Consider the following 25,836-nt stretch of genomic DNA (forward strand, 5'->3'; position numbering starts at 1 on the left):
CTCGGAGTCTCACTGTGGCCTGTGAGCTGTTTCAATCCACAACACCTCAGGGGTACGCTGCCACACGTGTGCAGTTGCTATTGTTGTCCTAGAACGCCTCACCAATCTTTCAGAGTTTCCTCAGTTCCTTCTCTTTCAACATATCCAATTTATGTCCCTGTACCTCAACTGGCATTTAATGCTCTCAGGGGTCCGACCTGGGCATCTCTACCCTGTCACCGGGCCTGCGGTCACACGTCCTGCCAGCTGCCTCGGGCTCAGGCCCCGGGGCGGGGTAAGACCAGGGCGGCCGGGGTTGCCGGCTCCCGGCAGGCCGCGCTGGGACCCTCTCCGTGCGCTGCGAGGGGCCGGCCGCGGCTGCGCGGTAGCCACCACCGATATGGCGGCCTCCTGGGAGACGCATTAAAGATGGCGGACGCGACGCCGCACTCAAGATGTCGGCAGTAAAGCCCCGCCCCTCGCTGCCCCCAAGATGGCGGCGAGGCGGGGCATGTCGGCTCCCGCCCCCGGCCGGCGCCGGAAGTGGGGCCGGAAGCGCGGCGGCGCTGGCGGAAGGGGCCGCGCAGGAAGCGGCTGCCGGGGTTAACCCTCCCCCCGCGGCCACAATAACAGGGCGGCGCTGAGGGGCAGGTAAGGAGCCACGGGCCGGCGGCGGGGGGCTGAGCCGGTGGGGGTACGGCGGGGCTCGGTGAGCCGGAGGCTGCCGACCCCCGGCCTCTCGCGGCGGGTGGGCCTGGTGCGGCGGAGCGGTGCAGCTGCCCCCCTTCGCCGGTCGGGGCTGTAGTTGCCCGGCACCGGCGCCTCGGGGCGGCCCGGCCTGGGGCCGGTGAGGGCCGTTCCCCGGTGTGACAGGCCCTGAGGAAAACCGGTCTCCTTCGTGCTGCTGCGAGCGAGAGAGGGAAGCCGTGAGACGCCGCCCCCCCTTCTTCCCCCCCCGCTGAGGGAACGGCGGCGTTTGGGCTGGCTGCAGGGAAGAGGGCTGTGGGGAAACCTGCTTTTATATCGCTTATCCAAGCAAAAATAAACTTGTTCTTTTTTTTTTTGTTCTCCCCATAAGGAAACACCCCTCTTAAATTAGTGCTTGCCAGACCGTCCCTTGCTGTTCTCTCTGCATTTTTCTCTAAAGCGGTCGTTTCTGCGGGGCGGCGCGGGTCTCCCCATGGCTTTTTAAGCTTTTTAGGTTTAGTGTAGTAGTTACTAATCGAGAAGATAACACATCAAACTGTTGTTTTATACAAGGACTCTCGTGAATTAACTGAGTTGGGGAGAGCAAAACTGTTTTATCAGCTTTATTAAATATCAACTTTATTAAATATTAAAAATTGTTTTATCTCAGCTTGATTAGAGGCTTTTTTTTCCTGCAAATGGGGTCAGCTTCCTAATGTAGAATGAGATGTTAAAGCTGCACATGTTAGCTTAAAATAGTATCAAGAGAAGAACATATTTTGCAGAAACTGCTGCCTCATAAGAGACTAGGTCATTGTTTTTCCCTTTTACTTCGTGGCAGGAGCCAAACTAAACTACAGCCCAAACTCAGAGGGCAGGTTGTGCTCATTGTATTTAAATTGTACAGGATTCTTTCAGATTTTTTCCCGATATGCTGCTCTGTTTGTTAGTACCTTTCTTTCTCTTACCTTATATCACAATCCTTTTAATGCTGTCTTTTAAATACTGCTGTATTGCATCTGCATCAATCTAGAATTTTTTACGTTGTATCCTGCTCTCTGTTCAAATTGAGTCATCGGGTGACATTCACTGGGAATCCGTGTAATACTTGTCTTCACTGGAATCCAATCTCATAAGTAGTTTGAAGTCAATTTTGGGCTTCATGAAGTTGAACAACATTACAATGCAGTATTACGAACACACTAAACCCTTCCAGTATGCACCAAAAAGAAGGGTAGTATCTGTACAGGCAACAAACTCAGTGTCTTTAGCTTTGGCTGGAGAAGTCCCAGGAGTATAGAGACATTTCATGCTATTCACGGGCAGAGGGTGCTAATTTAGTTATTATAATATCGCCATTTTAATTAAATTAATTATGAAAACACACAGTTGTTAATTTAAAATGCATACAAAAATGTGTGAAAGCGCATGTTTTTCAATAATTAGATCACACTGAAGCTATCAGTATTTCAAATTTAGTGCCAGCATACAAATCATTTGTGTTGGAGAAGGCAAAATTTTTCTTTTTCATTTCCATGAGTTACTGTGTTTTTCTTCTCAGTTGCCACTACCACATAATGTGAAGCAAACACTGTGGTATATTTATATCACAGTGAATGCCATAACAGGCGCATCTCTGATAAGTTTTCCAAAATCTGTCTTTTTTTAAAGTTGTTTTTCCTCATCCACAGAATTTTGGTATTCAACCTGTTAAACAGGTTTACTGCATTAATGATGCTTTACCCTATTTACCAGAAAGCATTCCTCAGCTAAATAGCCGTAGCGAAGACATTTCTCATGCCATTCATCTGCATGAGGTGTTAACTCAGTTATTCTAATGTTAACATTAAGTTCATATTTATTTTAGTTACTTATTTGTTACTTCTTGTAATCAATTTGTATGTTTTTAAATGAAACATATATTCTTGTTATTTCAGTGTTTCTGTGCCTGTATGTGTGCTGCAGGAACAATGTAGACACAAACACATTAATTCAATAAAGGGAAAGAGGAGAGGATATCCTGCACATTGCTGCTGAGGCAAGGTCTTTCAGATTTTTTGATCTTTAACTAAGCAACTTGAATATTTTATTTGGTATTCTAACCTCTAAGAGCTAGTTTGAGGACCTTTAATAGGGTATTTTTTGGGAATGATCAGTAGGAGCCCGTTTTTTCTAAAAGTAAAATTATTTTTCTGCTAGACAGAGGGTTTGGGCTTTCTGTTTCACTGGAACATGTCTAGATGGTATTTGCTTGGTAACCTCTGTAGTCTCCGCACAGCTTTCCTGTGATTTGTCTTGATCAACTAGTGTGTGGATGGTATCTCTGAAGACATTTTATTCACGCAAAAGAATTGATCTCGTATTAAACCTGTGGTGATTTTCCTCTTTGTCAGTTTCCCTTAGCTCGAAGGGACTTTCTAGTTTATCTAATAATTGTCAGGTTGTGTCTGAGACCTCATGTACAAGGCAAACTGTAACTTGCTGGAAGAATTTTTCTGTTTCTTAGTTAACTCAATTCAGCTGTACTGGAGCTTGTCTTTATTGGCAGATTTTGCTGCTTTTTTCGGTAAACACAGCTTAACTGGTGTGTCCTCCTCTACTTTCTGTCCCTTTTCTCTTTCAGTTGCACTGAATTTACATGACATTGTGAATATTTCCTTTAATCAGAAATCGTTGCAAATATGGGTCCCCGGCGGAAAAATGTGAAACCGTGCTCAGTGAACAGGGAAGGCTCTGAGTCTGCCAAAGCTGATGAGCCAAAAGATTACATGAACCAACTCTCTCATGAAGTGCTTTGCCACATCTTTAGGTGAGCAGCTTGTCAGAAGTCAATTTATTGTTTATTATTATATTGCTTTCAATTTTTTTTCTCAATCTTATCTGCATTGATGCTTGTGTCACATAGTGTTCAGAAAGTGTGGATGTACCATGAGTGAACTGGTGGATAAAAACGGGGTAAAAAGGGGTGAGAAATGTTTTTTCAGACCCAGAATTTATTTGGATACTTTGAAAATTAATTTCTGTGAATGTCATGAATGGTAGAAGGAAGAAGAAAGAAATAAGTGATTTAATTCTGTTCACCAGTGTGTGGTAACAAATGTTTAAATATTCATTTCAGTGCAGAAATGTATCTCAGGTGTTACATAGTTGAGGTGCATGTTTTGAAATTCTTGCATCTGCTTCCTAGTGTGCAGAGAGGAACTTGGATGAGTGTATAATCTTCCCTACAGCACAGTCCTTCTCCAAGATGTTCACTCATGCCTATTATATTCAAAATATGATGTCTTATGACAAGTTCTTTAAAAACAGCAGCTCTCCAAAATGTTTGCAAATTGAGCATGCTAGTATGTACTAGAAAATGAAAATACCTTTAATTAAACCACGTAGAAACTATTGTGGCAAATGGTTTGGTTAACAGTATTTATTAGAGAACTAAAGCATCTCTCCATTTTAGTATTATATTTGTACCTTAAATATCCTATATTCAGTGTCAAAAATTGGTGAGTCATTCTGCTTAGCAAAATTTCACACTTTATTAGACTAAAATCTGAAAATTGTGTTTGAATTAATGTGTTAGGTGTTAGAAATACATGAATTTGTGTAGTCGTGCTTGGGATGTTCTTTAGTTTGGAAAAAGTCGAAAAGGATCCACCTTTGATAAATCAGAGGAGTGTTTTTTCCTCTCCCAAAGGTACCTTCCCTTGCAGGATATCATGTGCATGGAATGCCTGTCCAGGAAGCTGAAGGAAGCCGTCACTCTTTATCTGCGAGTAGTGAAGGTTGTGGATCTATGTGCAGGCCGTTGGTGGGAATACATGCCCACTGGTGAGTAATGCACTCACTCAAAATATGGCATTAAAGTGGTATTGAGCAAAACTGTCTGTGCTGTCCTGGTATTTATAATGACATAAGCAGGGTAAATTTTCGAAAGCAGTAAAAGGAGTTAGATGTTTAATTCCTTTTGACTTTTGTGAGATTTGGGTGGCTTCCTCAACTACGTGGTTTGGAAAATTTGTCTGTGTCTGTGTTTGTATGTGTATATATATATATTGGATATTATTGTAGCAGAAACGGGGATTCTCTGTAGCAATCTGTAAATACAATCTGTGTTTGTCTGATTATTGTAAGGGAGTTAATCCAAGGGTTAATCCAAGAAGAGGCTGTTTGCATGCAGGCAGGAAAAAATACAATGGAATGAGAGAGCACCTCATCTGCCAACACTTAACAATGTAAGAATAAATAAGTTTTGATGTCACACCTCAAGCCATCTTCAGATCAATAGATAAATTTGGCAACCTAGGTCAACCCTGTGAGTATTAGGATTTCTGTTGGATTTAAATTACACTGCTGGGATTTGTTGGGGGAGAGAGCTAAAATGAGTGAATTCTAAAACTTAGAGGATCTGCAAAATTAGATTGATTAGGGCTGATATCAGGTAGGTAGGCCTAACCTAAGATAGATGTAAACGCAGGTAACTTACTAGTTTAAAATCCTTTTTATGTGTTGTCTTATGTTAGAATAAAATAATCCTTTGTTTTAAGAAACTGTCTTATTTCTTTGAGAATTGTGAGCTGCGGTGAATAGTGATGAACTGCATATAAACTGATCCAGCTGGGCATTTTTGAGCCATGTAGTTGATAAATGGAATTCAGGAAAGAGAGAGACACAAAGCCTGACGGTCTGCAGAGGTGCTTCATCTGAGAAGGGAGAAAGTATAGTTAACCCTGTAGCCATGCAACTCCACTGAAGGAAACCTATAGCAAGCCTGCAAAATTCAAGGCAGAAGAGTATGTAGGTCATGATTTCTAGAGTCTGGAAGGAGAAGAAAAGCTATTGCTTCACTGAGTACATCTTTTGACATTGTAGAATTTATACTACCATATAAAGAGAACAGTGTATTTGGCTTTCCCTTTACAGCTAGGTGTCTGCTGTCACACAAATACCAAATCTGTTGTTGTCATCTTAGGTTTCACTGATTCCAGTTTCCTAACGCTGCTGAGGAAGATGCCAGACATTGAACAACTTTATGGTCTTCATCCCAGGTATCTTGAAAGACGCAGAGTCCGTGGCCATGAAGCTTTCAGCATTCCTGGCGTTTTAGAGGCTTTGCAGGCTTGTCCAAATCTACTGGTGAGTGGTTAGACTCGAGAGAGAACCTCCTTCAGCAGCTGAGATGATGCATGTTAACAGAGCAGAAGAAATGTGGCAGGGACTTACTGCTTACAGGGTTTCGTGTTCAGACCTGGACTTTGTATTCAGATCTGGCTGTACAGAGTAGCAGTTAATTCTGACCATATTTGCAAATGAGTACTATTTTTAGTTGCACCAGGGGGAATCGCAGGTGCTCTTAAGTCCAGAAATGAATTAAAACTCTGATGCCTCTGCTTTTAAAAAGACAAGTCTTGCCACAAATTTAAAGTGAAATAACACATTGCATCATGTATAGTGTGTTATTGAGAAGTTAAGAGGATATCATTGCTTGAACTGGTGTTAGAGCATTTGCTTTGCTTCCTTTTACCCAGGGTGTTGAGACCTCTCATTTAGAGCTGGTGGAAGCTATTTGGACATACATGCCGCAAGTTCACATTTTAGGGAAGTTTCGTAATCGTAATGGTGCTTTTCCAATTCCTCCTGAGAACAAGCTGAAAATTCCTATAGGAGCTAAAATTCAGACTTTGCACTTAGTAGGTGAGTGTGGTAATGGTGAAGTAGTTGGCTTCAACACTGGTGAATTTAAAGGCTTTGAAATTCTGCAAGATTATAATTCATGTTAAGAGAGGGAATTTGGCATGTGGCATTTTTGAAATATTAGTTGCTGTATATATGGTAGCAGGTCCAAAGGGCAAATTCTAAAAAACTGTGTTGACAAACTGAGGTGAAGAACTTGTGTTTAAAATGTTTACAGCTTTTCTCACATGCCACATAGCAAAGAAAAGACTTCCTTTTTAAAGCCAGAATGTTAATCCGAAGAAATTTATCCTAGAGTTTATATTTTAAAGCTTGTTTAAAATGTTTGTTTTGTTTATGTATTATTAGGGGTGAATGTCCCTGAGATTCCTTGTATCCCAATGCTGAGGCACCTTTATTTGAAGTGGGTGAGACTCACCAAACCACAGCCTTTTAAAGATTTCCTTTGTATCAGCTTACGCACTTTTGTCATGAGAAACTGTGCTGGTAAGAGGGATTAATATATGGAGGGGATGTTTTAGCATGTAGGAAATTTAATAAATCTGTTAAAGCTGCATAGGCACCAACTGTAAATGGAAATCTTAGAATACCAAGAATTTGGTGCTCTGTTGACTTCCTGATCTAGATGGATATATGTGGACATTTTTTAATTCTTTAACGTGATATGTTCAATGTTGTTAAGTGAAAACCTTCTTTGTCTATATTGGTTTGTTCTATGTAGGACCCACAAATTCTTTGAAGTATGTTCCCTTAGTGACGGGCCTGGCTTCTGCTCGAAATTTGGAGCATTTAGAACTGGTTCGTGTTCCATTTCTGGGAGGACTTATCCAGCACGTGGTGGAAGATAGCTGGAGATCAGGTATGAAACTTCTTATCCCTCATACTTAAAACAAACAAACAAATAAATAAAAATATTAGCAAGTACTGGAGGCATGTGAAGCTTAGCTTTTTTGTCTGTAGCATATCCTTTCTTGATTATTATTTTAAAGGTATCGAGTTTGGAACTATGGTTATGGTGCTAAATATAGCTCTGTATTGAGTATTGTTTTGGTCTTTTAACTGCAATTAACTCTTGACTGATAAGCTAACCTTCCAGTTGCATTTGTTGGTGAGTAGAACTAGCAGGATTGGAGAGGAGTTGGGTGCAAATATGTGTTTTATTGATTTGCTAAAAAAGATGTGTTTTGTTAATTTACTTGTCAAGACAACACTGGTGGAAATGTGTAAGGCTTAAGGTTGTGATCTGTGACTTAAGTGAAAGAATGTTTTTTATTTGTCAGGTGGTTTTAGGAATTTGCACACTATAGTTCTGGGAGCTTGCAAGAATGCACTTGAAGTGGATCTTGGCTACCTCATCATAACTGCTGCACGAAGGTATGGGCCTTTAGATCTTTCTTTTCCCCTTTCTCCTTTTTCAAAATAAGTATCTTAGTAATGAAGTCCAAGAACATGAAGAAGCAGAACAACCTTCAAAAACTTAAGGAATAAACATTTAAACTTTACAGAAGAGGAGTATTCTGTGGTTAAAATAACTGGAGTTATGTCTGTTTCTGAATCATTTTGTGTCATAAGCTGCCTTCTTAGACCTATATCTGAAAAGTGTGGTGCTGTTAGTCTCACTATATAGCTTACTATATGTAACTGCCAAATATTGCCATAAAGATACAACAAATATCCTCTTAATCCTGCCATTGTTGAAAGAATATTTTCATTTTATTACAAGAGGGCATCTTCTTGAGGGATTTCTATGGCAATTGTGTTTTGGCATGCCTTTTAATAGGAACAATTCTTAATTGCATTCAGGTTGCATGAAGTGCGGATCCAGCCTTCCTTGACCAAAGATGGTGTTTTTTCTGCTTTGAAGATGGCTGAACTGGAATTTCCACAGTTTGAAACTCTTCATCTAGGATATGTTGATGAGTTTTTACTACAGTGTATGACATTTTTTATATACATAAATTACTTGGCAAATATAAGGATTAAATAAGTTTGTGTTTTCAATCATTTTCTAAGAGTGATTAAAAATAATATTAACATACCCAGATTGAGGCTGCTGATGTCATACAGCCAAAAATGTTTTTCTTTATTTCCTGAAACTCTTACTGAAATTGGGAAAGTCTCAGCTTTATTGAACTGAAGTAATAATCTGATCTATTTTGTCAAATTGGACTAAACTAGGGAGTTAGAAAATCATGCTATAAAAGGCAAGTTTCTGAAATTTACTGGTGTGTTTGCTACTATCTTTTTCATAGGTAAAATGACGAATGGAGACTTGGTGAAGTACGGCTTGGCTGATGTGGTTGAAAATCCAGGAATTATTACAGATATTGGTATGAAAGCTGTAAATGAAGTTTTTTCTTGCATCAAGTATCTGGTCATTTACAACTGCCCACATCTACATAATCCAAATAATTGGATCACAGGTATTGCACACCTTTGAAATTTTAGAGATATTATATGAATTGCTGTGATATTAAAACAGAATTTTTCTGCTCATAGTACTGCTTGTTCTATTTCTTAGCAAGTACAGTAGATGATGCTTGGTTTGGAACCATAGTGATGCTGGTAACAGTCAGAATGGAGATACGGAAGATGCCTACTCTCAAATCTGAAAAGGGTATAATGAAAAATAAGTGATATAGGAAACCTTCAGGAAATGCATCTCTTCTCTTCTGCAGATCATTCAAGGTGGACCCGACTGGTTGACCTAACCCTGGTGCGATGCCATGCGATAAAGCTAGATTCTTTTAGTCAGTTCATTGAGTTATTGCCAAGCTTAGAATTTATTTCTCTGGACCAGATGTTCCGTGAACCTCCTAAGGTGAGTCTTTCAAGGAATGGTTTTGCTTTTTATTGTTACCAGTTCATTGGAAACATGATGAGCTCCAGCTCATGTTATGCATTCTTTTAAAAGTTGTAATTAATTAAATAGCTTGGTAAATAAATTAAATTACTTTGGTTTGCAGTTGCTATTAGCATGATATATTAGGCAGAATGATGCTTCTTCTGCAGATGGGAGCAATGGCAAGGTATGATCTTGTATGAATATGTGACCAGGAAATAAGACTTGCATTGATTCTGTGTTTCTGTTGAGGTCCCTGCTGCTACTTCATTTTGCTGCTGCTTTTTATATGATTTTTTTCACTCTTGGGAATCTGTTTAGAATGGTAAGGGGTTTTTATGATTTTTGTAGTGGGTGAAATGGGGGTACTGTTCCTCTGTTGGAGTACTTTCAAAGCTTAGGATTTTATTTCTTCATGTTGTACCCTCTCCCACACTGTTACACAAATCTTTGTAACAGCTGTTGTAACGTAATGAAAACTGCCTATGTAAAAAAGTGCTTTCTTTGATCGTTAATTCTATCTTGAGGCTACTGTGTTCTGGGAAGACTATATAATCTGCTATTTGTATTGACGTAATATGATCTCATAGCAAATGAAATACAATTTAATAAAGTAAGATTACATGCTTTGTGGAGTTCCCTTTCATTAGGAGTGTAAGTTGTCTGGGTTGCCAAACTTAAGATGGACCTCTGCAACGTGAGGCATAAGGAAGTATTAGGGACAATTTCCCTGTTCTTCACGTGCATGTTTTTCTGCTGTCCTGGATACTACTGACAGAATGCTGCTTCTGTTGGCATTAAGATATGTTGTCGAGATAATGCGTCTGTGTTTTCAAATCTTAATAGCTGCTCTTTGTTTTCAGGGTTGTGCTCGTGTGGGCCTAAGTGCAGGCACAGGAATTGGTGTCTCATCTGCCCTAGTCAGCAATCAGAACTCCAACAATGACAATGACAACAACAATAACCACCAGAATAACAATAATCCAAACATCCACCACAACAATCACCAACACCCAAATGACCAGAATGAGGAGAATGAGCTGCGACAAGATGGTCAAGCTGAAGAGCAGCAGATTGCAGCTGAGGGTAATCTCTGATCTTTGTGAACCTTTGTAGGGAGTGATTTTATTTGCATTGCCACTTACGTAGGGTCCTAGAGAAGATATGAATATACATTGAAAGCTTGTGGTTCTTTCAGTTCCTGGTATGTAACTTTAATCTTTTCTGAGGGCTGTCTGCACATCTCTGATACCTGTGTGATAAAAGCTGTCTTTGTGTTGTATCAATAGCTGTTACAGGCACTTTACAATTCAATGATATGTGTCGGTATAGATGTTAGCAATGTAGAGTTTCAACATGATACTCATCTGTGGAAGTGTGAAGTGTTTTCTAGGTTCCTTTGGTCAGAGCTGGAAGCACATCACAGTGTCAGATGGTATATTTTCAAACTTTCCCAGCAAAGGCAGAAGTCATTGGAGGGAACAAATATGTAAATCCGGGTTATGCTGCTCACTGTAGTAGAACAAGACTTTTGAGGAGGAGTGGAAAATTTGGGAGAAGTAAACCCCAAAAGTTGGGCTGGGGCCTTGGCTAAAGAGACATAGAACAAATCTGTGAGAGACTTTTTGCAACCTAGAGACTCACTGAAGGAATCAAGGCAGCTATTACTTATTTCTTGAGGATTCTCTGACTCTCTATGGGTGCCAGTTGAATTCCTCCTAAGCTTATGGGCTCTGTTCCTTCTATTTCCTCTTCTTGACCTCATCTTAATTTTTTCAGCACTGAATGAGATGGAGGAGGTAGCACAGGAAGAAGGAATGGCTGCTGGGCAGGGCCAAAATGAGCTCCCGGCTCACAGCCAGGCTGTTGTTCCTATGGAGGTCGATGAAGAGCAAGCAGGTAACTCTGGTTTTGGAAGGAAATTACCTTTTGATATCCCCTTCTTGAGGGGTTAAATTTTTCAGTATAAGTCTGTGTTGGGATGGTTTTCGTCATCTGGGTTGTCTGATGTGTTTGGAATAATGATGCTAGCACGGCTTACTGCTGTGAAGAAATTTATTCTGTTTTAAAGTCTGTTTTACGGTCCCCAGTTTTCTCTTGCATATGGAGTAAAATATCTTAATCTTAAAGCTGTATTTTTGTGCCTAGTATAATAAAAGACTGAGAAGGCCTGAATGAGCTTGTCATGTTCAATGTTGGTGTTAACGACCTTACTTCTTTCACTGCAGCATGTGGATTCTTTTTTGCTTTTTTTTTCAAGCCAGAGCAACTTGTTCCAGTGTTAATTTAATTTGTATTAGTGACATCGTTAGTGACATAAGGCAGTCTTGATTTCTTTCATAACCACTATTTGCTGGACAACATAGTTTTCTACTAAATATGCTAACAACATGAAGTAACATACACGTATGCTGGATCTGCTCACTTTTTCAAGATAACTTCTGAAAATGTTATTTAACTTCATGTTCATTTCTTGTGTTATTGATAGGCAGATAAGTTATTGTGATTGGCTAATGACTTCCGTTAGTAGCCTAGAGAGGTAACTAACAAAGCACGTTTATACTGAAGCTTGATAATTCATGCTTCTCCTTTCCACTTCTACTGGTGGGATTTAGAAGGATAATTGCAGATGTTCTGACTGACATTTCTGTCTTTGTGGTGGAGGTTTCAGGGACTGATTATAATACATAGTTGTGCAGTTACTATTGTAGAAGGACATTTAAGCTGTTCTGAAGCAGAGAAATATTACAGAAGACCTGTGTTTTGTCTTACATTGTGACGCTCTTCCCCTTCCAAACTAGAATGCTTTAATGCTGAAATGCAGTGTTCTGCTCTTCTCGTATTTGGATTTTAATGAGGGAGCCCCAGAATGGGTGGCTAAATTGAACGAAATTAATCTCTTGTCATTTTTTCAAGCAGTTCTTCAGCCCTTTAATCCATGCTTGGCTTATTTTTACATGAACTGTTGGCATTCTTCTACTGTTTTCAGGACCAAGTGGCATTCAGCCTGTTGTAAAAGCAGCACCTATTACTGTCCATGATTCAGACAGTGAGGATGAGGAAGAAAACATGGGGACTTCAAGAGCCTGCATCTCTAACAGCATTGCACAGAATTACTCAGATGGAGAAGAGAAAAGCAGAGATCCAGTGGAAACTAGAGAACCTTCAGGTGCGGAACAGATGGGTTCCTGGGCACTGTTAAGCAAAATTTATTCTTAAGCTTCAGTCTTTCCATCTTGTTCAGTTTTGTTTCTAGCTTTGTAAAAGGCATGCTCGTTTGTTTGCCCCCTATTCTTTACTTCCTGTTATAAATCTAGAATGGAGATGTAAGGACACATCTCTCTCAGCTCCAATCACATAGTCACTGTACAGAAACACAGAAATAGCGGTGCTGCACTGCTTTGCACGCAGAAACCTGCAGCTCCTCTTTCGGATTTCCAAGTGCACAGAACTTATCATGTCTGTGAAGCCAAATTTGCAACTCTGTTGTCTATATGATTCGTCTGTCAAAGCATTGCTGCTGAAACAAAATGTGACCATTGGGGCAAATGCGTGAGAGTTGTAGCCGTCTTTTGGTTCATGGGGACCCTGTGGGAGTGTCCTGAAGGAGACACTTTAAGATCAACTTTACTTTGATGGGAGCTTTGGAGGTTAGTTAGAATTCTCAGGGTGATGTTTAGTACTGTCTTCTTCACTTCTGAGCAACGCTTAGTATTATAGCCTGTGTGTATGTGTATGTATATTATTATTATTATTAGTATATATGTATTATTATGACTCATTCAGAGTCAGAGACCTAGAACCTCATGGTAGTATGACAATTATAGAGAGATACAGAAAAGGACATTCCCTGTCTTTTGAGTTTACAGCTATAAGCTGCACATCTGTGGCACCAAGTCCGAGTCCTGGGTCCGATGCCGTATAACATACGGCCTTTCCAGCAACAGAGATGATGTGCTATTTCCTGTAGTTTGTATTCTAAGTAAAGTAGTTTCATATGTACACAAGAAAGGAGGACGCTGAAGTTGAATTGTAGTCTATAAGTAATTGACAGATGAAGTACATAGGGTATTAAGCCTTAATGAATATTTAGCTAAGCAGTTAAAATCCTGCATTGTGAAGGACTGAGAAATGTACTGGTCTAGTACTGGTTTAATTTCTGCAAAGCCTAGGACATACCAAAGCTGTAATGGATCAAGTCTCTTCCTATTGTAACTAGCATACTCCCTACACATCAGCCCCCCTGTCATTTTAGTACATTTCAACAAGACTGGTAGTTTCAACTTGGAAATCTGTAGAGCGCTGTGCGTATACTGCAGATGTCAGTTCTGGTTTGAGGGTTGAAATAACCTGCGTTTGGAGACAATTTGCATAAACGTTTGTAGTGCCAATAATGTTTTTTCAGGCTTGGTTTAGTGTAATTAGCTGGGAGGATTAAGACAGTAGACATTAAGTTCCAATTGTGATTTGTACACTATTCGCTATGGTTTTTTATTCATCTGTAAACTGAGACTACTGTTACCTATTGACACAGCTTTCCATACCCAGGAGGGGGAGCTAAGGGTTGCTGTTGAAAGCATAAACTTTAGTCCTATCTATGTTACTATTTAATTCCACAGATTTATTCCTCATATTTAAGAAAACAGAAGCCTATTACCAGTGTGTTTTTCATGTTTTTGTGCTTTGGCCTTTTTAACCAGTTAGCTGCTTTGTGAAAATATTAGCTTCTCTGGCAAATATGTATCTCATTTACTAACAAACACTCCAGCACATCACTACAAAAATAACTGCAAGACATTTTAGAGATTCAGCAACTACTAGAAATATTATTAATTCCCATAACATGTGAATAGCAGCATGGTCCTGACAAGATTTGGCCTCTAGGCTGCCTTCTGTTCTAAGTAGTCTCTAACAGAGTAGCACTTAGCATTTATTTAAACTGTGTATTAGGTTGTTTCATTGTTTTCTCTCGTTTAACTCTTCCAGTGAGCGGTAAAGGCAAGACACCACTGCGGAAGAGATGTAGTGCCAGCCAAGTGGGCCAGACAAAGCAGTTCCATACCGAGGAAAGCAGCTGTGAGAAAGGTTGTCAAGTAACAAGTGAGCAGATTAAAGCAGACATGAAAGCAGCAAGTGACATGCCTGAAAGGAACAAAAGCAAAGATTCATACCCAGGTTGCAGTAATGCTACTGGATCAACGGGAACATCCAGCTCCTGCAGTGCTGTTTCTCCTAGCCCTGACTGTGCACAGACAGCTCATAGCCACTCTGCTGGCACCAGTCCAGCAATTGGAGATGAATCCAGGCAGTGTGTCTGCTCGCCTTGTAAAAGTGAAGGTTCCAGTGAGAGGGAGACCGAGGAGAGCTCTGTTTGTTCCAGGTGTTCCTGCTACAAGCCACAGGACGCGCAACAGAGGACTAGTGGGTGTTGCGGTGGGGATTGCCCATCCACGAGTGGAGCCTGCAGGAATGGACCGAATAGCACTGGGTCAGATTTTGCACTTAGGACTCTGCCAAACTGTGGGCCTCCAGGAGAGACAAGTGATGAGAGGACTAGTGGGAGTGCCTGTGGGCCTGCCAGTGAGGAGGAGAGCACGGGCTCCCAGCGAAGGAGCTGTGAGGTGGAGTATAAAGAAGAGTATCCTCGCCGACCACTAACACGAGCTAGAAGCAAGCTGTCCCATGTCCCTCTGGTGTCAGAGTCAGGTATGATCTATATGTATGTGTTAATTTCTGAGTAAACTACTGTGCTGGCATGAGACAATATTGAACAACAGCAACACCCACAGATAATACTGAAGTTAAGTGTGAAGTTTATTGGTTAATAATTTAAAACTAGGTGGTTTGTCAAAGGGACAGAATATTGATGGAACAGAAACGGCTGACTTCGCTGCCATAGCTAGGTAAAATAACAGATCTCTCTGAAAGACTGCCAGTGACTTTTTTCTCCATGCAAGTATTTCTGTATGTGTTATCCGTACATACTAAACACTGTTTGATTTACTCATTTGAAAACCAAATGCAACTTCTCTTGACAGCTTCTCTCTTCCTGTGAAGGCTGTTATTCATTGAAACATAAGACTGTCTCCCTCATTAAAATTCTCCCTTTAAAAAGAAGAAGACAGCAGGTACGCTCAGATCTTAGCAAGAAGGCAAAAGTTAATAACTGGTACTTTATCAGCCAATAAAGAAAGCCATAATTATAATTGAGCCAAGCTTGTGCACCTGCATATTGGATTCTGCTTCCAAGTGTATAAGGCATGGTGATCAAACTCATTGAAAATTGTCTTTTTATTAAATAGGTTCGTGCTTCACATCATGTAAAAAAACCAAAACAATAAAATAAAAACAAAGTCCTGAAGGGCTAGAATGAAGCCAGAAATGTTGGGAGAAAAGAATAGATGTGAGAGGGGAACTTGCTGTTTCTTCCAAATATACTTGCTTTCCAAAATAATCATCTTAGTCTGGGATAGCACACTTTGTAATCACCTCATATATACAGGATTCTTCGCTGAGACTATCTGGCAAGTAAAATGAAACTGAAAAATGAAACGTGCTATTTACTGAACCGTATGCATTGGAGGTAGAAAAGATTGATAGCAAATTTGTATCTCTGTTAACACGGAATGATTCAAACACAGTATGTCCTAGTGTCTTTCCAGTTTATCTTAATGTTCCCAAGTGTTAACAAAACCTAAATGACCTAGGATATTGTTCTGTAGCTACATACATCTCAGATTGAAGAAATGATCTTGCTATTAAATTTAAAATGTCTGTTTTCTACCTTGCTCCATTATAACTAGTAATTAATCTACAAAATCAAAAGAAAATATTTCCTCTCTATCCTCATTCATTACCAAAACATGAAGTGAAGTCAGTCAGATCTAAGTATTAAATTAAGGTATCTTTCTGAAAGCATCTCTGTTTTCATGTTTCACTTGTTAGTCAGAAAAAAGATCTGTTCTGCTCGTGGAGAAAAATGTCTCAGTATTTCCTATATTTAGCTTACTAACAGTCAGAACTGTTTTCCCAGCTCCATACAATTACGTGTGTGTCTTTATGCACTTATTTTCCTCTTTGAAGCATCAGATATTAGCTGATGCTTGAGGCAGAATATGAGACTTGATGTGTCATTTTTATCTTTTAAATCTGTATTTAATACATAGGACAGTGAGGCTTCTTCTGCCTGGCTATTACAGTGCTTTTCTTCACTAGGATAGGATATACAACTCATTAGAGTATAACCTGAAAATGCTTTGTTACAGAGTTGGAAATGTTTTTCCATAAATAGTCTAAAAAGGTGCCTTGAATATGACTGCTTTCTATTATTCTAGCATAAATGACATTGTGGTTTTCAGCTTCTGTAACAAACCTATGTTTGTTAGTAGAAGTATTTTTTTTCCCTTAAATTATTTACTCATATTAAACAGTGGAACAAGTCAAATATTAAAGACAGTGAAATTTTAAAAGCATTATCACCACAGACTAGCTGGCTAAAGGACAACTCAAGTGTGTAATTTTGATTTTTACTTTACTAAAAATGTAAGCCATGCTTTTTCTTGTAATAAATGGGGTTTTTTAAACTTGTTTTAGTTTGCATTTGTAGTGAAGCAAGCTTTTCACATTTTGAAATGCATATTATGTTAAACCTTCTGTAAAGATTTCTTGACCTTAGGCTACATCTTGAGCAATTCAACACAAAATTGGAAAGTTTTTCCTATAATATAGCTAGGAAGTATTTTACTATCTGTAGATATTCTAGGAACTGTCAAAAAAATTCCCTGGGGATGATGATTCATGGGTGCCATGTTGAGTACTTAATATTACATCTCAACCTGTGGATCCCCTAAAGCAGTAGCCTGAACTCTGGAGCTCATAGGCCCACTGAATGTCACATGTTAATTAGTAGTTTACATGTATTGGTGGAATTTGATGCTATTAAGTAGGAAAAGAGGTATTTTTTAATGTTAATGGCAGAATAGCATGGAGTAGTTCATATATAGTCTCTAATATTTTGCACTTCTATCTTGATTGTGAATCTTTGTGAACATGCCATATGTTTTAACAAAAAAGTAAAAGGAAACTTAATTTTAGGAAAATAATTTCTCATTTCGATCTGTTAATCACAGAAAACTGATTCTAGGGCATGTTTGTTCTCTTAGTGTAGGAAGTAAGGGTGATCATCTATCGTCATTTCTTTTCAAAGCCTCATCTGTTAAATCAAGCAGGAATTTGATGTCACTGCTTCATGAAATAGACTAAGCAGCAGCTTGGGAACATCAAAGTATTTTATACCTGGGCATCCTTTGGAATATTAGGAAAAACTTAGTGACAGTTATAAAGAGCAGACTTTCAAGTAGTTTGAGATTATTTCTGCTATTTAAAACATTAAAACTATTTTGGTTCTTGTATTTGTCAAGAATGTTCTGTTTGCTGCAGAGAACCAAATGTAACCTAACAATTCATCTTCTGTTCTTTTCTTGGCTCCGCATCTTTCTGTGATGTTGAACTTGTAAGGTTCAGCATTCCTGTGTTTTAAGCTATAAACAGCACACCCCCCGGCCCAAGTTATTTAGTATGAATGATTCTGAGCAACAAACCTGAAAGTGGTTTTTGTGCAAGGAAAAGAGATATAGTTGTTTTCAAGCCAGACAGGTATTTTGATCTGCTTATGTAAGAAATGTATGTTCTTACTGGACGTTTTCAGCTAGGGAATGCCTCTATTGTTCTCCTGAAATGTAAACAGAGGAAAGATTTTTCTGGTTTTCTGTTTCCAGAGGTGGCCAAGCCAAAGCCACGGCAAACCACAAAGAGGAAAAGGACAGCTGATAAGTCCACAAGTACAAGTGACCCGGTTATTGAAGATGATCATGTTCAAGTAAGGTCTTTTTCCTCACCTGCTACACATTTATCAGCTGGGGATGCTCATGAACAATCATGGAATTATACAAGCTTGTCTTCTGTGTAGAGCCAGATGAGTTATAACTGATGTTGCTGCTCTTTTTGGTCTTAACCATATACAGGAAATTTCTGTTAGGTGCAGTGATACTCTGACTGGCCTGAGAAGAGCAGCCTGAGAAGAGCAAAGTATAAGCTAAAGCTAAACTTGAAGTTTGTCAGATGCTCATGGCTATAGTGCTGCATGAAGTCCTGCTGTCCCACAGTGTCCTTCTTGATGGGCAGGGAAAAATTTATTCTCTGGCATTTATTTTTGAAACGACAGCATAGGCTACTGCTGTTAAAAGAAACATGGGATATATAATTATCTCTGGACACAGCAACTCAGCTGTTACTTTGCAGGCTGGAGGTTCTCTTAGTATATAAATAACATGACTTAATTCTGCAGTGAAGATCAGTCATGGAAGGAGAAATCGCAAGGTCTGGCTTACTGTATTGGGGCTGTTTACCCAAGGCTCGTATTCTAGCGGAGCATGAGATTGCTTCAGAGGGTGACTCTGACAGCTAACTTAAGCTTCTCTTCTGAGTTCTGCTGTAGAGGAACCTGCCTGTGTTTATTTTCCCCTCTTTGTCCAGTGAAGAACTTAGCCTCACTAATTTAAGATAGCTTTTGTGAATGTGTCCCGTAATATTTTTCTGGTTACTAGGATGCATTACAGCTTTTGTGATCAGCATAAACGATATTTTTGGGTGCATGATTTTTCTTCTTAAAATATGCCATTTTGAAAGAACAGTATTGTGATTTTTAATTTTTTTCTAACTATCTGTGGTTACAAGGAATAGCTTAAATTGCTGGAACTGAAAGAACCCATTGCAGAATGATTCTTTTTTCTCTTTACATGTGTTTACTTTGTTTTAATAGAATTCTGTTAGTCTTCGTTGTATAATTGGTCAGCTTCATCCTTGAGCTGCTAGATTTTGGTAGAATTTTTAGTGATAAGACTTTGAAAAATTCAGATAAAAAACCAAAAAGATCCTTTCTTACTACACTTTCTTATTACATTCTCCTTGTGCTCATGCTACTGGAAACGATTCTGCTTATCTGTTTCTTGAGCTTTATGTGTGCTTTATTTTTCTAACACTGATAGTGGACATAGAGGATTAAATAAGTTATGTATATAACTTTCAACCCTCCGTGTGAGGTTTTCCTCTGAGATAGCGCTGGTAAAATACATTGGTGTGGGAAGTTCAAACCATGATTCTCTGCCATATCTTCTTTCTGTGTTTAAACAAGAGTTACTGTCTAGAATTGCCATTTTTGTCATCGTGGTTGAAAAACGGAAATTGAATAGTAGAGGGTTTGAAGTTCCTGACAGATGATACTTAGGTTTTCTGATAGAAATTGTGCTTTCTGATATGACTCCTCTTTTAATCTTGTGAAGTTGTACTTTTGCATTTTGTGATGTTGCTGGTCAGCAGGAAGTCTTTTCTCGTTGTCATCAGTAGCCTAGTCGTCTCAAATACCTGTTGCGAACAGAAGATGTATTATATTGATTACTATCCAGTTAATAGCCTTCTGTATTTGGCAGTATCTTTAAAAATTCAGTATATTTTAATTTTTTTCTTTGTTTTTACCTGTCATAGATTATTTATTTTTCTTTTTTTTTTTTTTTTTTTTTATTTTTCACCAGGTACTGACTTTGAAATCCAAAAACCTTGTTGGAATCACCTTGACCAATTGTGGAATAACAGATTTGGTACTGAAAGACTGCCCCAAAATGATGTTCATACATGGTATGTAGTTAATGTCATGCATACCTCCTCCATCTGGCATTATTAGCAATTTCTGAGAGAATTAAAGTCAGTCCACTGCTTATTTTGTATTCATCAGCTGCTTTGCTACAAGTCAGACTGATGCTTAGAACACCAAATATTACTGTTTCTCAATTTGAATGCCTCTTTCCTTATAAGTTGTAACAGGTACAATAAAGATTAATATCTGAAAATCAACAGATTAAATTATATGACAGTTAGGAAGATGAGATGTTTATTAAAGAGTGATAATACAACAATTGGAAATTGATGAAATGAGTTTCAGAGTACCTTGTTTTTTCTCTCTGTCGTGGTTTAACCTGGCAGGCAGCCAAATACCACGCAGCTTTCCACCTCCCATGCTTTCCCACAAGGCGACAGGACCCATTAGTGAACAGGGCATGTTGCTTCTCAATTCTGGTAGTTTATTATACCGAAACCAGGACACTCTCATTTCTTCCTGCTTCCACAGATTATTTAGCTGACATGATGATACTTTCCTCCTTGACATGATAAAAATCTGTTTTAAATTAGGGCACTTAAGCTGCATTAGATTCACGTGCCTAGTCCTGTATTGAAGCATTGGGTCATTTATTGTTTTCTACAACATCTACACTAAATAACATGTTTTCTTCTGAAATGAGGTATCTCTACTTAGCAAAGAATGAAGAAATTATTTCTTTATTTACTCCAGAATACTTCTCAGAAGATACGTAAATTTTGATTACATGAGCAGGGTTACTAGAAAGGAAATAGCTTTCTTTTACATTGTATGGCTTCACAATACTCTACATTTGGTCTGATTTTCAATTGTGGCAGTCCACAGACCATTCAGGGGGCTTTGTGAAAGGAAACAAAGGGAGAAAAAGGTTATTGTTAGGTTAAATTTGACATGGCCTTTTAAAAGGACTCTTCTTACAAGTGCACAAATTAAAAGTTCGATCATAATGTGGAAGAAATGAACAGCTAGTCTATTTTTGATATACTTAAGTTGCCAGCTATCCAAACTACTTCAGTAATTGTCTGTTACTTACGTTACTTGTTTGCCTTCTTTTGAAACAGTCGGCTTTGAAAATCTCTGACAGAAGGCTCCTAAGGTCTTTTTAGTATTGTATTCTTTTCTTTAGTATTGTATTTCTTTTCTTTTAATAATTTTGTTTGCTGATTTATAGCTACAAGGTGTCGTGTATTGAAACACTTGAAAGTAGAAAATGCACCAGTTGTCAATCGGTTTGACTACGCCCAGTGCAAGAAGTTAAACATGGATCAGGTTCTGGATCAGATTCTCAGGATGCCACCGGAAAGAAACCGAATCATTTATCTTCGTCCAATGCAGCAGGTACACAAGCAACTTTCATTTAATCATGAACAGATCTGAAGTTCTGCCTGTATTCTTTCACCACTCTTGGCTTCAAGTGTTTTTCAGTTAATGCAAAAAATGTAAATGTTATAATAACACAACTCTGAGAAGCTTGTTTATTAAAACTTCATCCCATCAGGGCTTTTATTGCAGAACCTGGAACTTGGATGATACTGAATTTTAAGATTAATGTTACCATCTCCAATATTCATTGCATTAGAAGATACTGTAAAAAATCATGATGCGTTGAATTAATTCCAAACTGAATAACTAAAAGTAATTATAACTGTAAGAACCTAGATGCTACTAAGTCAGCTTGTAGTTGTGTATAAACAGAAGCGTGACATAGGCATAGGTATCTGAAATCTATGTCGTATTAGATCTAGTAACAGCAGTTAGTGTTTTGAATACTACTTTGCTGAAAGCTGCATCCTCTTTTGATGCTAAACAGTGTTGTAAGACAGTTGTGGAACTGGGAGCAACCCTTTCCTCCTGTAGGAGATGTAAGCACTGACATTTAGTGAGGAGGTGACGTGTAGGAGATGTAAGCACTGACATTTAGTGAGTTGTTGAGGTCATTTGACAAGTAAGTAGGAGAGCTTCATTTAATATCTGGAATGGTTTTTTGACTTTATCACTCTAACCAGAGCGTTCTGTATTGTACCATGATTCTGCTTCTCTCATGCAAAGTAATGCTTTTTCTGGCTTGGTTTGCCTGACCAACGAGGGAAGGCTGATTTGATATAAAAGCTGGCTTTTCTTTGAAACCAGATCTCCTGCTTTAGCTCTTAGAGGACAGTGGTAAGACTATTAGGGAAAAAAAAAAAAGAAAAGAAAAAAAAAAAAAAACAAAAACCAACCCCTTCCCCCCAAGCCAGAGACACATTCTGAGAAAGTGAATGTAGTTTAGACCATTATGTAATTTTATGAAAGTTTACTTACATATTGGAGTTGCGAAACACATCAGAAAATAGACATTTCCCATCAAATTCCACTGCTTGAGAAGATTCATTGGCAAAGCTGCACTAGGAAAGTTTTACTTTGCTTAATCATGTATTTGATTATGTATGCTGCTAAAATTTCTTTTCACTGGACATGTTCCCCCCGAATTTGGGGGATATGGCAGATGTCTGCTCTTGACTCTAAAATCACATCTCTCTGTTTCTCTTGGTTACAAGTCTTTGTTTGCTGCCTTTCACAGGTTGACACCTTGACTCTCGAGCAAAAGATATTTAGTGGCCCTTATCCGTACCACATTTGCATAATTCATGAATTCAGTAACCCACCTAATGTCCGCAATAAGGTGCGCATTCGGAGCTGGATGGACACAATAGCAAATATCAACCAGTGAGTACTTACCCTTCAGTTACTTTAGAGAAAAGGTATTCAATCTGATTCAGCAGCTGCAGCTTCAGTCAAGCTGTAGACTTCTGTTAGCCAAATAAAAAAAAAGTGGTTTATTGACTAGTGAAAGTTGAATTCTAGATGGTGCAATGTAGAATTTCAATGTCAAGATGGATCTAATACAAAACGTAGATTAAATAAACCTAATCATATGAAAAATACTGTAGAATTCTCCAGTTCTATTCCATCCAGCAGTAATGCAATTGAACATTGAAGTAGTCAGGATGGCTGAGGAATATCTTCGAATATGAAAACAAGTTTCTTTTATTAAAAAAGAGAAAGACTGATTTACTCCAAGAAATAAGAAATAATCTTTCTGGGGAAGATGATGTGCAATCAGTATCAGGTCCTTACTGAGGAGCAAAAATACTCAGCAGCAAGGAATTGTATACAGTGGCTCTCATCCAACTGTTTTAAACCAGTGTTTTTGTTGTCCTGGTTTTTCACTAAAGTGCCTAAGAGAACAAATTTACTTCTGAAGTTTTGTTTAGTTGCAGCTATATTGGATTGTTCCAATTGTTACAGATAGAAAGCTATGCTTAATTGGTTTATCATCTAAACCGTACAGATTATCTGTGGTACTCTGAAAAGCTAAAGGATTGCATACTGAGTTTGTGTGAGGGTCTTGGAGGAGCGTTTCTATGGATTCAGGCTCATTAAAGGAAAGATTGGGTAATAGGATTTCCCATTTGGTTTTTCTCCCACCCGCCTTCACATTTCCTATCACTAGTGGCTGTAATCTCTTCCTCCTTCTCTCTAGAGAGCTTATTAAATATGAGTTCTTCCCTGAAGCTACACGAACCGATGAAGACCTGAAGAAATACACTAAGTATCCTTGGGGACGAGATATTTACACTCTAGAAGGTGAGCGTTTATAAAGAGATGAAAGCTGATGATCCGTTTTTTGCTAAGATAAGTAACTTTGCATCAAGTTACAAGAGATGTGAATAATAATTCTTGTGAGGGAAGTGGAGGACCTTTGGCACAGAGTGGGGGAATTGAAGTGAGGAGGTGCTTTTCCTGCATAGAGTGGCTGATCTATGTGGTATCAGTGAATTTTACTTGATGAAGAGTGCTGATGCTGCAGGAATGACATTGTCCTCTCTATATCCTCATCCTGTCTGTCTTCTAGGCATTGTGGATGGCGCCCCTTACTCCATGATTACTGACTTCCCATGGTTGAGATCACTGAGAACAGCAGAGCCAAACAGCTATGCTAGATATGACTTTGAGGATGATGAGAGAAGTGAGTAATCTTTTTTGATGTGTTCAAAGAACTTTAATGTGTTGCTTGGTCCCAAGCTGACAATGCATTCCTTTTATTTTTCAGTTTTCTAATTCTTATGCTATTTTTGGTAGACTATAAATAATAACTACTTGTAGCAGTGTTGGGAGCTGGATGAGGAGGGGGTCCAGTAGAGGAGAGGGCCATAGAACTACAACTGAAGACCCCTAATACCGACAAAATCAGAGAGGCAATCTGGTGCTTAGCCTAAAAATGTGATGGGTTTGTCATATCCAGAAGAATGAGTGCATTTAAAACACACACACAAAACTAATGTTGTGATGTGTCGTCCCAGCAGTTCATGTTCTGTGAAATTCACTGGCATTACTGCTGAAAGCTCAGCTGTACTGCCTCTGGCTTTGCTTTATGAAAGGTTGTTAAAGTAGGCTGAAGAGAGTACAGCAGAGAGAATTGAGACTCACAGAAACTTGGGAGAAAAGAGGGAAGAACTGGACTTGAAAACTCTGGAACAGAGATGATGTGGGTTAGAGTTTAGGATAGATATGCCTTTTTCTATTTAGGAGCTTGTCTTATAAAATATTATAGCAGGCAGTTCCTAGGGCTCAATTAAGAACCTTGCTTCGTAGCAGGGAAAAATAGGTTATTCCACTACTTAATTAGGAAAATCTTGGAATCTCTTTCATTAGAGGTATTTTTAATTGACATTGTTTTGGATATTCTTACCTAGCTCCAGTTCAAGGGGATGAAGCTCAAGAGGACAAGGAAGAAATCTTATTTGGCTATACTTTTCTCTGTTTTTTTTTTTAATTTTATTTTTATTTTATTTGAAAGTGATTCATAGACATAATGCTTGTAGTTCAGTATGTACACTGAATTACAAAAAAATTGATATGTATTTGATTTAAAACAGTAATTAGATTAAACATGATGTTAAGGCTATAAAAAATAAAGAAAAGACTGCTGCTTTATCCTTAATTGCTCTTGTTTATAAAACATTTAAGTGATCACTGAAATGGATAACCTGAAAGCATGTCAGATAAGTCTCAAGGGGAAGGCTTTGTTATGTGCTGGGATTCCCTTCGCTCGCAGACATATGGACTTTGCGTACATTGAGTATTGGAGCTAGCAAAAGGTTTAAATATGAGGAAGACAGAATACCTTTTCTGCTTGAATAATATTCCTTAAACGTGGTTGCTCAATGGAAGATTTTTCTGTTTGCTTTGTGAATTTCTTTATAGGAAAGATTCTAGTTTTTATTCTTATGTGCCTTCCACAGCTACTATTTATGCACCGCGAAGGAAGGGACAATTGTCTGCAGACATCTGTATGGAAACAATAGGAGAAGAGATCTCTGAACTGCGCCAGATGAAAAAAGGTGTATTCCAACGTGTGGTGGCTATCTTCATCCATTACTGTGATGTCAACGGTGAACCAGTCGAGGATGATTACATTTGAGCGGATACCCTCCCTGACCTGTCATCTCTTCCTAAATTCTGATTGGCACTGCCGGCCAAGAAAGCAGGTGGATTCTTTCCGAATGCAAAGCATTTTCTTGAAATGCATACTTTGCAGTTGCTCTCACACAGTTTGGCAAAGAGTATGTAGTAAATGTATAATGAAAAGTAAAAATTGTATACTAAGATTTGTACATAGAGGAAACAAAAGAAAAACTTCCTAATACTGAGACTTTATTTCATATGTTTATACAATTTAATTTAAATTCCATTTTAATGAAGGCCAATAATTAGGAACAGGGAAGACTATTTGAATTTTTCAGCCCATACAATTCATAGCAGTATTTTTTTTCTTATAAACAAAATCCCATTTGCTGTGTTCAAAAGAGTCATCAGAGTCTCTTTTAATCTGTGCCTTTTTCTCAAGCGTTTAAGAGTCCAGTCTGAGTAAACCTGTTGAGCACAA

General features: G+C 38.7%; 1 protein-coding gene across 8 annotated transcripts; it reads left to right on the plus strand.

Moving 5' to 3' along the window:
- Nucleotides 1-522: 522 nt before the first annotated feature.
- FBXO38 (F-box protein 38) lies at nt 523-25,836 on the plus strand. Of its 8 annotated transcripts, none has more exons than XM_075164167.1 (22): nt 523-630; nt 3,334-3,475; nt 4,358-4,491; nt 5,633-5,796; nt 6,189-6,354; nt 6,703-6,840; nt 7,076-7,213; nt 7,635-7,728; nt 8,158-8,288; nt 8,607-8,777; nt 9,033-9,175; nt 10,060-10,282; nt 10,976-11,095; nt 12,186-12,365; nt 14,183-14,902; nt 17,974-18,074; nt 19,786-19,888; nt 21,079-21,245; nt 22,468-22,613; nt 23,431-23,534; nt 23,803-23,916; nt 25,193-25,836. In XM_075164167.1, the coding sequence occupies exons 2-22, from the start codon at nt 3,348-3,350 to the stop codon at nt 25,369-25,371; spliced, it is 3,564 nt and encodes a 1,187-aa protein (XP_075020268.1). In that variant the 5' UTR covers nt 523-630; nt 3,334-3,347; the 3' UTR covers nt 25,372-25,836. The 8 variants fall into 8 exon arrangements, with proteins under 8 accessions (XP_075020268.1, XP_075020270.1, XP_075020274.1 ...); XM_075164169.1 differs by having other exon boundaries at nt 527-630; nt 3,290-3,475; XM_075164173.1 differs by having other exon boundaries at nt 527-630; nt 3,290-3,475; nt 5,709-5,796.

The sequence above is a fragment of the Calonectris borealis genome, chromosome 15, assembly GCF_964195595.1.
Source record: "Calonectris borealis chromosome 15, bCalBor7.hap1.2, whole genome shotgun sequence".
NCBI lineage: Eukaryota > Metazoa > Chordata > Aves > Procellariiformes > Procellariidae > Calonectris > Calonectris borealis.

Bases quoted from the DNA above. Each gene is read 5' to 3' on its own strand.
- FBXO38 (XM_075164167.1), top strand. From the start codon at position 3,348: ATGGGTCCCCGGCGGAAAAATGTGAAACCGTGCTCAGTGAACAGGGAA. The intron at 4,492-5,632 runs GTGAGTAATGCA...TTGTCATCTTAG, and splicing joins GTGGGAATACATGCCCACTG to GTTTCACTGATTCCAGTTTC. The intron at 18,075-19,785 runs GTAAGGTCTTTT...ATTTTTCACCAG, and splicing joins TTGAAGATGATCATGTTCAA to GTACTGACTTTGAAATCCAA.